Source organism: Ambystoma mexicanum, chromosome 1p, assembly GCF_040938575.1.
Source record: "Ambystoma mexicanum isolate Mex_15411 chromosome 1p, UKY_AmexF1_1, whole genome shotgun sequence".
Lineage (NCBI taxonomy): Eukaryota > Metazoa > Chordata > Amphibia > Caudata > Ambystomatidae > Ambystoma > Ambystoma mexicanum.
The window spans coordinates 1377028704-1377043651 of record NC_090921.1 but is presented as its reverse complement, the minus strand read 5'-3'; the positions used below and the strand labels follow the sequence as shown (position 1 = coordinate 1377043651).

Here is a 14948-nt window from a genome sequence, read left to right as displayed (position 1 = left end):
TCAGAGGAGAATTGCCATAGCATTTCGGTGCTGGACTGCCCGTGTGGGCGGGACAAAGACTGATATGCAGGTATATTTCTCCTCTGTGAAAGGGACAGTGAGCTAAAGACTTGATTGAGACTCTCCCGGGGGCCATCCACCCAAGAACAGGTCAATGGGCTGTGTTTGTGCCAGTCGAGAGACTCCCAGAACCCCCTTTATTTTGCATATCATATCAGTAAGTCTGCCTGATGGTATGTACAACTGTCCATCCCTTTAAATCGAGTATTGAAATGTTTATTGTCATCTATGTTCACTGCGTTATTCTATTTTCACCTTGTTTCAGTCTGGTGTCCCTGGCTATTGCAGATGAAGAAGGCTTCACTAGGGACATAGGTTTCCGTTCTAAACTTAGTGCAAAGTAATCCATTTAATTTGCTGTATAAGATTTAAAGTTCTTTTGTCGAGAGAATATGAACACAAGGTGGACATATACTCGATAATCAAAGCAGTTATGATGGCTACCGAAAGTACTGTGCAGCTATATGATCTTTCACCGCCCCCAACCCCCCCTGCACTCCCCCGCCCCACCCTTTATCATTCTGAAATCAGCGGCATTCTCATTAGTGGAAACAATTCGTGAATTATACGTCACACTCAGTTACAGAAAGTTCTTTGCCATTTTGGTTAATCCTTCTTTCACACAACATTGGTTCATTTTGTTAGCTGGTTCACCGATTGTGCTCAGCCCATTAAAATTAATGTGTTCAGTGGACAATACTGCCTTGACATCCTATAATATTCACCTTATGATGACTTATAGTGTGTCTGTCACAATATAAGATATACAGTGTTACCTCTACACAAACATGAAAGTACATTGCCAACGTACTAGAAAAATATGCAACTTTCTTATGACAATAGACTGATACATTGTTTCACCACTAGAAACGCAGTATTTTTAGACTTTGTAAGTTTACAAACATTTTGAAAAGTGCTAATGAGGTGTGTGGCAATGTAATGAAATCTCCATGTACCCTTTAAGAAATTCCTCAATACATACACAAAATAAGCATGTGAGGGTTGACATTCTGCAACTGAAGACTGCAACAATATTACATGTGTCACATTAATGTTGAGTATAGTTTATTATTTTTCATTATATTTTTCCTTGCAGTCATAACAATGTATTTTAGCAACTCTGTGGTGATAATATAGAACCATGAGAGTGTTAAGAGCACATGCGGTGAAATTTGAATTCAAATAAAACCTGCGGTCTTATTTTATTGATTTGCAGTCACATGTTTAACTAATCACAAACCAAAGCTTTAACAAAGGAAAGATGTCTTAGTTTTAGAAGAAGATTCAAAACTGGGCATTGCCTCATTTGCAATTGCCTGCTTCATGCAAATGAGATAACACCTATTGCCCGTGGGCATGCTTTGTATAACAAAGAATCCACATAGGCAACCAGGACCTGAAAGTGGGGCACATGCAGTGTGCGCCCACAAGGTGCCCTCTCAGTAGAAGAAAAGACAGTTTTGGTACCTTCAGTGCGACCCCACCTACCGAGGGGGGATCCATAGAGTGTCCCGAGAACCAAAGAGAGCCTAAATACGCAATAAAAAGTGCAACATGCGCACGTGCCACTCTTCCATAGTATACTATGCCAATCAAGAACACGGCTTCTTCTTTCTGCAATTGAGAGCACAGCTCCGATGCACACAAGGCCCAGTATGTTAGCACTGTCTTGTGCACCCAAGGCCTATAGAAAAAAGGACCTTTTTGGCATCTGGAAATATGTGATGTAGATTCACCTGGTGTGGGAAGCAACCAGACTGGTCCCGAGATGCTAGTCATTATCTTTTTCCTTTTGTTAGAAACCCACTTCTGCTAGATGTCCAGCTTGCCCTACTTATCAGGTCTCTTGGTAACTTAGCAGTCCACCACGGAATCGTTATTATGTTTCACGCGGTGCTAGGCAATAATCAACATTCTCTAAACCTCATTGAAAGTAGGTGATTTCCTCTGTAGTTCAGCCCTTTTTGGTGGTGTAATCGTTGTCGCCCCCACGTTGGGAGGTACTTTACTCTAAGCGTCTCTCTCTCTCCTCTCTCTCTCTCTCTCTCTCTCTCCCCCTAATAAGCTCAATCTGCCTGATGCACTTGCACTCCTATCATTGCAGTGCACCTCTGTTGTCTGCCGTGCCCCTCGAGTCTCAGCTTTTCACTGGTTGGTGTACGTTTTGACCTCCTGTCCCGATTCAGGAAATTGCACCACTGTGCGCACGGGTCAGGAGCTGGTCCACCCTCCGCCTCGCTGCCAGTATTATGAAGTTGTAACCACAAAGACTTCAGAATACGATTGGTAAATTGTATGTTCTGTTATTTCTTTCAGTACAATCCTAGTGGAAAATTTCAAACCTTCTCCCACCTCTCTTCTCCAACCGTCCTCATTACAACCCCCTATCATTTAATTCCATTCAGCAGCTTGAGGTCATTAGCCACGAGCTTTATGACTCTGTGTAATTTGACACTCATTGTGGATAAGCACATCATTAGCATATTTCAACAGTGGCTACATGGGAATTTTTCTATATATTGTATGCGAATATATTAATAACAATGATCTATTTTGGTGTCCTAAGAACATGCAACAGCTCTGTTCACCAAGGCTCCCATATTGGGACAATCAGAATTATCCTGCATGGCAAGATCCTCAACTTGTTGCACACTCTCTGGATAAGAGATAAACCTGCACAATGATCTCTGATTCTTTCCCACATGGCTCTTTATAATGGAACCTGGTGACCATAGCAAACCCTGGAGGCCTCTTCTGACCAACAGCTGATGCCAATTCAGTTTCCACTCATGACTCAGCCATCCATCCAAGTAGGAGTAGACATGCACCCTGCTTCTCTGCACGTGAACTGCCTTTGGGTGAGCCATTTCATCTGACATCAATCTCAAGCTGAAGGGCAAAATGTTGAAATGGAGGTATTCCCATTGATAGTTGAACTTCAGGAACCGTTACTAGTTCTCTAGGATGGGCAGCTGGAAATAGGCTGGCAAGGGGTACAACAGAATGGAGGGGCTTGGGTCAAATCAGGGCTGGCGAGAGGGTTATATTCTCTGTGGGCCCTATGCAAGGGCCAAAAGGAACTCCCGCTTCTCTGCTGGTAATGTTGTTCAAAGAGGGAAATGTTACATGGAAGTATGGATGATGGCTCTGGAAGGACCATGATGAGGAATTACCCCCACTTCTTGTTGATGTGGCTGATGAAGATGGATGCCTAGAATGCAAGATTTCCGCTGCTCCAGATTTCCCTATCATGAGCATGAGATGGCATCCTCAAAGTACTTGTCAAATAGCGGTGTTACAGCGAACAGCAATTCTAATGATTGTGCCTGTACCTCTGGCCTAAACCCTGCCAACTTTAGCTATGATTGTCAGTTTAGCACTACACCATCTTTCATCCCCTGTAAGCAAGGACCACAAAGTCTTGAGTTGCCCAATTAATGTTTTCTAAGGCAAGGCTGCCCTCCTCAAACAGGTCTTACACCCATGCTGTGGGAGGAATTCAAAGGAAGCATGGACTCTGTCCCAAAAGACCCATTTAAAATGTGCCTGAATTGTCACTATAATAGCAGACCTAATTGGCAAGGACACATACTTCCCGCTCCTTGGGAACCCTAGCATCCCAGACCTCCACATTACTACAGTAGTCATGATAGAATCTGGGAATGTCTGGTTGTGAAACATATTGTCATGTGTGAGGAGCTTTGTCATTCTTGTCCAGCCGGCAGGCCACCTGGGGTGATGAGCTGGGGCTCAGAGAAACTTCTAATTCAAATTCCATTGCTGAGGCATAAAAGGGATCAACAGCTACAGATAACTGTCCCTCTTCTATTTTGACTTCAAAACAGAGTCCTCTTTCTGAGGAAAATATTCTGCCATCCTTGATATCAGTCACTGGAAGGTGACATAATTGTCTGGTGATGAAGGGGCTGACAGGACAATATTCAGAGTCACCATGAGGGTGGTCACCTCCTCCCAGGTGAAAAGTGATTGCCCCTCTAAAAATCAGTCCCTTGAAGGGAAAATTGTTATCTGGTGGAGAATTGGCATGCAGCACATAGTTAGGTATCTCCTTGAGGGTGATCACCTCTGCCCAGTAAAGCTCCTTCTCTATCTCATGGATTTCCTCCTCCTTTGACTCTTTCTTGGGAAACACCATGGTCTGCTGACACCCCTTGAACCACTATTCTAAAACCACCAGGCCTGAGCAGAACTTTGCCACCACCCCAAATATTTTGCCCATCAAAGTTGGTGTCAACCTTTCTTCTTACTGCGGTGGGGATATGTGTGTTATAGGACTCTCTTGCGAGAATCTTCTTGGTGATGAATGCTGGCAGAAGTTATTTTCTAATGTTTTTTTTTTAAACTTTATTTAATACTGGCATCGACACATTACGGGAAAACATGTTCAGGAGAGGTATTACAATTCACAGTTATAGCAAGATCCATCTTTAGTCATATTATACACGATGCAGGGGATGAAATTTTAGGAAAGGAGAGGGGGGGAAGGAGGACACATCGCAATGAGTTATTCAGCGGGATTTGGTGCATTCTCAGTTCCTTTTTCTTCTTCTGCCGCCAGTAAGCATGCCCTGAGGGGGGCCCATATGTCCTTGGGCCTAGACGTGGATTGGATCCCTCGTACATATGTCTCTTCATTTTCTTGTGTGTGGATTAGATCAAGTAACCAACTTTTGTGAGTGGGGAGTACTTTTGATTTCCATTTTCTAAGGATACTCTGTTTAGCCACTGCACCGCCCACTGCGAATAGTCTGTGGGCTTTAACCAAAGCCTTGCCGATATCTCCCAGAAGGTATTTCAGTGGTGTGGGAGGAATGTTAATGTTTAATATGTCTTCCACGGTGTCTGTCACTTCTGTCCAGAATTGTTTAATGGCGGGCATTCCCAAGACATATGGATGGCTGTTGCTTCGATTGGCTACATTTGGGGCATGCTTGCGGTTTGGTAGGGTCGAACTTGGAAATTTGTTTGGGTGTAATGTGTAGTTGGTTCAACATCTTGAATTGAATAAATCTGAAATTTGCACATAGGGATATGGTTTTTGTGTGTTTGTAGTAATTTGCCCATTGTTGATCATCTATTTGAATGTTCAAGTCTCTTTCCCACTTGGCTCTCATTTCGTTCTCGGATGGAGTGTTGGATTGAGCGATTCTGTATAGGCTGGACACGCTGCCTGTGAAGCCTTCCTCTGTCAGGGTTTCTGATAGAAATGTGTGGACTGGTGGTGCAATAGGAAAGGACGGCCATTTCTTCTTGCAGTAGGCTTTTAATTTTTGATAATGTAGCAGTGAGGTCAGGCTGTTGCTTGCTCTGTTTTGGATCTGTGCCGCCGTGAGAAATCGACCTTCCGGAAAGAGATCGCCAACTTTGGCTTGTTTTGTTGGGTCCCATAGTACTTGTATGGTGTGGTCTGTTGTGGGCTCCAGTCCTGGGTAACGCCATAGGGGTAGGTGTGGCCAATATGGTATTTCACATCTCACTCTCTTGAGAATCTGTGCCCATGTTCTTGCAGTCGATTCCATAGGGTCAGCCAGGGTCTTTTCTCGTGGTACTTTAGCGAATATCATGCTTTGGAGGTCCAGCGGTGATGCTGTGAACTTTTCTGCATGTATGTGTGCAAATCGTTCTGCAGTATTTGTCCAGTATTTTGCGAAGTGTGCTTGTGCAGAATAATAATATAGTTGGAAGTCTGGGGCCGCCAGACCTCCCGTATCGTAGTTTTCACACAATTTGGAACAGCTAAGTCTGGGCACCTTCCCTTCCCAAATAAAGCGTGTGGCCAGGTTTTGGAGTGTGTCGAAAAATCTCTTGCCTGGCCACATTGGGATACCGTTAAATAGGTACAGTAGCTTTGGGACTACCACAATTTTCAATAGTGATATACGACCGTACAGGGATAGTGGCAGTTCGGTCCAGGCGTTAAGCTTAAGTTCAAGCTGTATCAGGTATGGGGCATAATTATTTGCATACAGGGTTTTTTTGTCGGGTGCCACGATGATGCCAGATACCTTGTAGAGGTGGGGGACCAACGTAAATCATTCATTGTTGCGGTCTGGGTTGTGGACTCGGTCAGTGGAATTATTTCAGACTTGGTTTGGTTGATTTTGTATCCAGAGTACTTGTTGAGTTTGGTAATGTCTCGTTGGACCGGTGGCAGATGTGTGTCTGGGTTTCTGATATACAGCATCGTATCATCTGCGTAGAGGGAGATGAATTGTGGGGATCTCATAATACGGATCCCTCTCCAGGCGTGGTTGTGTCGTAAGTATGCTGCTATTCCTTCTATTGTCAGGGCAAATATGAATGGAGAGGGGGCAGCCTTGCGTGGTGCCTCTCTGTAATGCGAAGTCAGTGGACAGAGTTTTATTGGTCCGTACTCTGGCGGAGGGGTTGCGGTATAGTAATTTTATGAAGCTGAGGAATCCTGGGCCAAACCCCATCTTCTCCAATATTCTGTACATGTATTTCCACGAGATGGAGTCAAACGCTTTCTCCGCGTCTAAAGTAACTGCCACCGTTTGTGCCCAGTGGTCCATTTGGGACGTGATGGCGAAGAAGCGCCTGAGGTTCAGGGTGGTGGAATGGCCAGGTATGAAGCCTGTTTGGTCTGGATGAACTAGTTTGGTCATGTATGGATTTAGCTTAGTTGTTATTGCTTTTGCAAAAATGTTTGTGTCTATGTTTATGAGAGACAGCGGTCTATATGAGGATGGGGAGAGTGCAGGTTTATGTGGGGCAAGTTCGTCTATGTAAGTTTTGTAGAGATCTGCGGGGAGACCATCGGATCCCAGGGCTCTGCTCGCCATAAGGTCCTTAATTGCTTGTTGTATGTCCTCTAGGGTAAGAGGTAGGTCTATCATGGTGCTTTCTTCTCTGGAGAGTTTGGGGAGTGGGAAGGAGTCCAGATGTTCGCGGAGTTCTTCTGCTGTCACTTGGTCAGCAATTGAGCATAACCTGCTGTAGAAATCTCAGAACACAGCGTTCACCTTCAAGTGGTCTACATGTGTTGAACCTTGTTCATCCATTATACTGGTGATTTGCCTGTGTCCCTGCTCAGTCTTGATAAGGTTTGCTAGCATCTTGCCAGATTTATTGCCTTCACTGTATTTTCCGGCTTTGGTTGGTTGAGACATATACCAGACTTCTTGTTCCGCTAGCGCTTTAATTTGTTCAAAGCGTCGTTCGGTGTGGATAGTGCTACCGGCTCAGGGGTTTTGACGTATGTCGTCTCCAACTCCTTGATGTGGGTTTCAATTCGGGTTCATTGGATGCGTATATCTTTCAAAGTGTCATGAATCTTGGAGATCAGGTGTCCTCTGAGCTACACTTTAAAGGTTTCCCATACTGTATGGCATGTTTTCACCGAGTTTCGGTTGCAGTCGAAGAAGTCCTGTACTTCGATCTGGAGTGGTGCGTGCACCGAGGTATCCCGTAGGAGATCCGGAGGCATCCTCCATAGTTGATGTTCATGGTTTGTCGATCCGATCTGGATTCGAGTATTACTGGAGAGTGGTCCGAGAGTGTTCTGGGTAATATGGTGCATTCTTTCAGGTCGGGGATACGGTCTGCGGAGCAAAGCCAGTAGTCGATCCTAGAACTTGATCCGTGAACGTATGAGTGAAACGAATATTCTCTGGTGGTAGGATGAATTTCTCGCCAGACATCTGCCAGTGGTAGGTCGGACCTAGCCTGATTTATGGTGAGTGCTGCTTTGGAGTTTGCACGTTGGACCTAGGATGTTCTGTCAAGCGTAGGATCTAAAATGGTGTTAAAGTCTCCTCCCCATATAATTGTTGTGTTTTTTGCCGGCGCTATTAGAATTCCAAGCTGCTGCTAGAATTCAGGTGTGCCGATGTTTGGCCCGTAGGTATTTATGATTACTAGTTCTTGACTCTGCATTATTCCCCAGATTATCACGTATCTGCCATCTGTATCTATTTTAGTTTTGTATACTTGGAGACCAAGTCTGCTCTATGTCTATTGGCGTATGCTATTACTTTCCTGGTTTTCATTGGGTTAAGAAGTCCTCTTACATTCCAAGACAGAAGTCTAGTGTCTCTGTTCAAATGTTGAGATACCATGTGTATAGTGTCATTGATGTGTCCTGTGTTTCAGCCGTATTTTGGGGATCTTTGCCCCTCTGTGCCCGTGCCAGGTTTTCTTTGTTCAAAAGCCAACAGTTATTAACAACACAAACTTTTCATAGGTGCAATTTTTTGTAACTTCCGCACCTTCTTCCTCTGAACAGGCAACTTACCTAATTGTTTCCCCACCCCCCACCCTCACCATCCCCCCAATCGGGCGGTGTGTTCCAAAAAACCATTTGCATCATTGCAGTAGAAACCAAGTAGAGAGGGGGCAGTGTGGCCCATCTCTGCTCCGGGACTGTAGCGTTCATGATCTTGTGGATCGGCCTGTTGGTGCTGCCTCTGCAGTGCGGAGTAGGAGCTCTTATTTTTGTCGAATTTCATAGTCTGGATTCCAGGTGGTCAAATCTCGGTGGGCCTCTCTGGGATATGTCTCTCTATGTATGACATTGCTGTATCCGGTGAGTCAAAAAATGGTGTCTTGCCATCGTGTTGGATGCAGAGCTTGGCAGGGAACATCATGGCGTATGTTATTTTGCAGTCTCTTAATGTTCTTTTACCGGAGTCAAAGGATCTCTGGGCGGTCTGTTACCCTGTAGAGAAGCCTGGGTAGATGTGAATGCGATTAGAATCGAATGTGAGGGGGCCTTGTTCATCACGAGCCAGACGGAGCACCAGGTCGTGATCCCGGTAGTTGAGTAGCCTTGCTATGATGGTTTGTGGTGGTGCTCCAGGTTTAGGGGGTGTGACTAGTGTTCTATGTGCCCTTTCGATCAAGAATTGTTTCGAGAACTGTGCTTCTGGAAATAGGGAGTGGAGCATGTTTTCGAGAAATTGTTCCATGGTAGTGTTGAGCTTGTGCTCCGCTACCCCTACCACCCTGATGTTGTTGCACCTCGAGCGGGATTCTAAGTCTTCACACTTGTATTGTAGTGCCTTGACGTCTTTTTGAATTTTCTCCATGGGTTAGCCCTGTGTGGTAGCCGTGTCTTCTAAGGTTAAAACCCTGTTTTCCGCTTCTGTAACTCTGGAGTTTACTTTTCTTATGTCCGCCCGGATAGAGGCAAAGTTGTCCCCTATGTCGTCCAGTTTAGTGTTAATCGGTGCAAAGCCTCTCTCCATAGCGGCCATATACTGGGTCATCTCTTGAGGGGGTGGGTCTGACATAGGTAAACTGGAGGTTTCAGTGGGTTCAGTACCCTGGTCTAGGTTGGAGGAGTTTGCAAAAGCATCCATGGGGCCCCTCCTCTTGTCTTTGTTTTTGGTGTCCCCTGCCATTGCTATAAAGCGGCCTTGGGCTGCTGCACTGGAGCAGGAGAGGTTTATGTGTTGGTGAAGGGGGGACAAGACGTCTCCTTCACAAGTTTATATGTCCAGGCGTGGTACTGGGCCAATTATGTCTTTTGGGGTTATTCCGGACGGTGTGAGTTGTGGTGAGGGTCTTTAGAGCGGCTAGTATTCTGTGTGGGCTTACGCAGTAGTTTAGGGTCTTGCAGAGAGTTTGCTGGCACAATCGCTCCGTGTGGGTGGTGGGTTAGTTAGTATTTAGCTGGCGGGGTGTGGATGGTGCGCTGTGTCGGGCTTCAGGCTGGGCGGATGAGGAGGGATAAGCCGGGTGCCGCAGCAGGTGCCCATGTACCTCTGCGAACCCCTCAGCAGGGGTGCAGTTGTCCTTTGCGGCGCCGGGGAGCAGGATAGCCCAGGGCCGGGCTACGGGCTATGGGATCTTCGCGCCCGCTTCCACCCGCCTGTGTGAGACAGCCGGCTTTGGGGTTTGTGTTCCCGTGGTACACGGGCTGTCAGGCGATGTGGCATTGGCGTGGGAGGGTGCCCGCTCCGCTCCAGGGGCGCAGTGTGGGTCAGTGTCCGGGGGCCATCAGCTACAGCGTGATGCAAGGCACCCTCTCGCCATCCGTCGCATCCTCAGAGATTACGGCGCGAAGCTGCGCAGCCATTGGTGACGGCGGGCCCCCCTCTCCACGGCGTTTCTTGGGATCGGCTTGTCGGATTTGTCCCAAACTGGCACCGGACACAACAGGGGAGGTTCAGACACCCTCTCGAGCACTTTGTTTCAGGCGTAGTTGGCTCGATCCGCAGGATTTTTACTTCAGGATTTCGTTTGATTCAGAGCTCTGAGATCAGGTGGCCATCTTGTTCGGCGCGTCACAGCGCCCCCCCCCATTTTCTAATGTTTTTTAATCAACATGTGGGAAAGTAATTTGAAAGTGAAACTGTAAGTTGCAGAATACAGTCAGATAGCACTGGGTGTGTCATAAAGGCCTAGTTGTGGACGTGCTCAAAGAAGCGGGAGCCCCTTCAGACAAGCTATGCAAACTATGTTCAATGGCATGTTTGTCTGGTAATTATTTTAGAATTTTTTTTTCTCCAGCCTGAGTTATGGAATGTTCAAAAGTATATGAATTTATGAAAGACCCAATACTGGAGACCAGTGGAACTCCTTCACATTCTTTTTTAACAATTGAAGAGTATTTATTGTCTTTATTTTGAGCTCAGCAACAGGACTGTACGGTCAGTAAGGAATATACATCAGTATCACACAAAAATGGGTTTTTTTTAAATTGGCTAATTTATTACCCACTTTGGGGGTACTCACAAAGTAAAAGAATGACTGACTGTAACACTTTTTCCTCATGCCAAAATGCAGTGACATCAACACTTCATTTTCATTAACCAATTTACCCATTGCTAATTCAATATCTTCTCGCAATTTCCTCTTAGGCTTCTCTACTACCAGATAACTCTGCAACTACCAAAAACATATTAACACCGTGGCCAGTGCAACTACTTACTGATTGATGTACTCTTCTTTCTTGTCATAGGCATGGATGGTTCCAAGGCCTAGCACAGTGGACGTTATATGAGAAAACCACGGAGATCGACTTATGTTTTCAAGCCGCTTTAGTTCACTAATACCTTTCTGAAAGATGCTGAAACACAAAAAAAAGATAGGCATAATCAGGCTTTCAATGTTACATTTTTAATATACACCTTCATACAAACTGGATTGTCTAAAACCTAACACAAACTACTAATTGTGAAGTGGATCATATTGCACTGTTAGGCTGCACTATTTGCCTCGTCATATCAAAAAGCAAATAAAAAATATTACATTTCAGCATGATCGGCATAAAATTATAATAAGAACATTTTTACACAATCACATTTCAACAAACAACTAAAACCAATAATAATGTCACAATAATATATTAAAAGATTGAAAGCCAATATCTATTTCGAATACATATCAACAGAAGCAGCCTAACACTACATTTCTGGTGTTAAACGGTCATTCCTCCATTGTTAGCAATGTTCATTTTTGAATATTCGAATCATAGATGAACAACGTTCGCAATTAAGTCTTCTGTACGTCACATTCGCCAGACAATGCAACCAGGGTAATAATCTGATATATGGCTCTCTCAGTTGCAGTTCTAGCCTTTAGTCGAGTGACCTATCTGAAGTTTTGCCTAAAGATTGTCATCCAAGATGTTAATAGGGAGAGGAGGAATGCTGTGTTGGTATATAGGTAGGGTACTATAGAGTTTAGTAAGGGAGGAAGGGGAAGTAGAATGAGCTAAATAGTGGGTACAGGTTTCTGGGGATATAGTTAGGAATAGCAATTGTGTTGTATATAACAGACTTTTAACTGAGTCCAATACCTGTTGGATTCCTTCTAACCAAAATATTTATTTATGTCTGTGTTGTGTGTTTCTGTTTGTCTGTGTAGGGGGTGGTGATATGAATTGCACTCTTACCTGCTGTAAAACTGGGGGAATGATGGGTTCTATAGAGGGTCTGAAACCAAATCTGAGAAGGTTTAAATGCCGTAGATGCTCATGCACTATCAAATGTATTCAGGTCTTAATATAGGTGAGGGATATAAAGTGAAGCTGAAACATACTTGAAAAGTAATGGGTGATGAGCTCACTGACTATTAGTACTTGGAATGTGAAAGGATTAAACTGCCCAAAAAAAGGAGGAAGGTGCTGTCTAAACTTTGGAGAGAGAAGGTTGATGTAGTATTTTTACAGGAGACACACCTAATAGAATGTTCAGGTAAGTTACTAAATAATTCAAAATACACAAAAAAAATTCCGAATTGTCACTCTTCAAAATCAAGAGGGGTAGGGATTATGTTTCGGAAAAGATTTTGTTTGAATATAGAAAGGGTGACCATGGATGAGGAGGGACGTATTATACTGGTAGATTTAAGATATGAGGGCAGAGTAATCACACTGGGTGCTGTGTATGGGCCATGTGCTGGAGGGAGAATCTTTTTTAAAACTATAACTATGCTCTTGCGAGATATGTGAGGTGAGTGTGTGCTTTTGTGAGGTGACCCTAGTTGTCTACTAGATAGCAAGTTAGATAGGTCTTCAACATGTGGTTTCACAGGTCAAAGATCGAGTAAGGAATGTCAGTTTTTTTAGATGTATATAACTTAATTGATACTTGGAAAAGCTTACATCAGGGGCAAAGAGATTTTTTATATTAGTCCTCGGTACACAATTCGCTTTCTAGAATAGATTATATTTTGGTATCTGACAGACTAATAGAAGAAGTAGTTGAAGCAAACATGGGAGAGAGTAATCTTTCAGATCATTCTATGGTAAAGATACAATTAAGTTTTAATTCTTGTAGACATAGTACTTTCAGGTGGCGACTTAAACCATTTATACTAAAGGAATAGAAAGCCTCAATGGCCTTCAGCAATTTTATAACTAACTATTCTAGTGAGAACAAAGGGTTGGCTGATAGCTTGGTGGTTTGGGACTCCTTTAAAGCTTCTATACGCAGAGAATGAATGAACTGGACTTCTAGAGCTCCAAAATATGGAGGGGCAAATTTGAAAGAACTGGAATTAGAATTGGGGGATCTGCAGAGAAACTTTGCTTTGTCAAAATCTAGGGAAGATAAAAATAAGATGAATAAAGTAAAAGAGGCCTTGAAGAGTGAGATGGATGCGCAGGTTGAAAAGGGTATGTTCTTTATGAAACAAAGATATTGGGAAGAAGGAGCTCGAGGAGGCAAGTTGTTAGAGAGCAAATTAAAAGGTTTCTCAGAAAGGTCTTATGTTCAGAAGATTGACAATGGCTTGAGGGTATGGTAGTTAAGAGAAAGGATATTTGTGAGTGCTTTCTTTCTTTTTCTGCTTCTCTATATGCTGAAGAACTAACCCCACATGCACAGGAGCTATCTGATTTCTTCCAGAAAATTGATATTCCTTGTCTATCGGAAGAAAGTAGGAACTCAATAGATGCCCCAATTGTTATATCGGAAATAATATTGGCAATAAGTGAATTGAATACTGGAAAGTCACCAGGAATGGACAGGGTGCAAGTATAGTTCTATAAATCGTTTAGCATGCAACTGGCACTAGAGCTCTGTGATTTGTATAATCATTTTCTGGTTCATGGGAGTGAGTCTATGTCCCTCGATGAAGGAGGCTGGTATTACTATAATCCCTAAGTCAGGGAGGGATGCTTCTAAATGTTGTAATTATCACCCAATATCACATCTTAATGTGAATGTGAAAATGTTCACTAAGATTTTTACTAATCGAATGAATAAACACATGGGTGAATTGATCGATCCAACACAGGTAGGGTTCATGAAGTTACGGAATGGATATGACAACATTAGAATGCTGCAAGACATCATGGGCCTACTAGACTCAGAAGTGGGGGAAATCCTGTTAATTTTCTTAGATGCTGAAAAGGTTTTTGATTGAGTGAATTGGACATTTCTTAACTATTCACTTCTGGAAATGAGATTTGGGCAGTTACTCATTAATGTTGTGGGTGCCCTATAATCAGATCAGAAATAACTGTTAGAATCTGGGTGAATGAAGAATTGTTGTTGCCTTTTCAGCTGTTCAGAGGTACAAGGCAAGGATGCCCATTGTCTCCTTTCCTTTTTAACTTAGCTTTAGAACGGCTGTTAGTCTATATCAGGCAAAGGCAAAGCCGTTCCGATAGCACAGCAAGTAGAGTGCTTGCTTTGACATCTGTGCAGAGCCTGCTAACGCAGGTTCAAATCCCAGAAGGGCCAAACTCAGCCTTTCATCCTTCTGAGGTCAATAAATGAGCACCACACACCGTGGGTAATAATAAGCAGCGCTCAGATACCTGAGGGTTCGTAGCGCTATATAAAATGCAAAAGAAAAAATGCTAAATTATTATTATTATTATTAAAACCTTAGAGGGTTGAGTATGGGAGATTAAGGTCCTTGTTTATGTGGATGATGTTATGATTGTCTTGAGGAAAGGAGTTAAGGGGTCCCATCTTGAAGAGTATGTTTGAAGCGGTGGGATTATTGTCAGGACTTAAAATTAACTGAGGGAAAGCTGTGGTATTTCCAGCTAAAGAGGCCCCGGCATGTGATACATTATTAGATTGGAATCGCAAGTGGAAAAATTCAAGTGTGAAATGTTTAGGGATCTATCTTATCCATGATATGAGGAAAATTGTAGCCAACAATGTAGGCAAACTAATAGAAGTGCTTCAGAGGGACATTCATAGATGGGTGTTTTGGCAAAGGTGAATGCGATCAAAATGATGTTACTGCCAAAAGTATTTTATGTCATACAGTCACTCCCTTTGCAGTTTTCCCAAAAAGCTCTTAGACGTATTGATAAAATATTTCAAGAATTCTTGTGGGGTGCGGGGAAGAGGCAGAAAGGTACCACGCTATATTATGTATTGCGGTGATCAGGAAGGGGGGATTTGGATATCCTATACTTGAGAAATACTTTAGGGCAT

General features: G+C 43.6%; 1 protein-coding gene across 1 annotated transcript in view; it reads right to left on the bottom strand.

Moving 5' to 3' along the window:
- LOC138454580 (ATP-binding cassette sub-family C member 12-like) overlaps window positions 1-14948 on the bottom strand; it is a 392790-nt gene that overhangs the window by 149432 nt on the left and 228410 nt on the right. The window contains exon 7 of the mRNA XM_069607051.1: window positions 10976-11113. Coding sequence (XP_069463152.1) covers window positions 10976-11113 — 138 coding nt within the window. The remainder of the gene's footprint in view (window positions 1-10975; window positions 11114-14948) is intronic.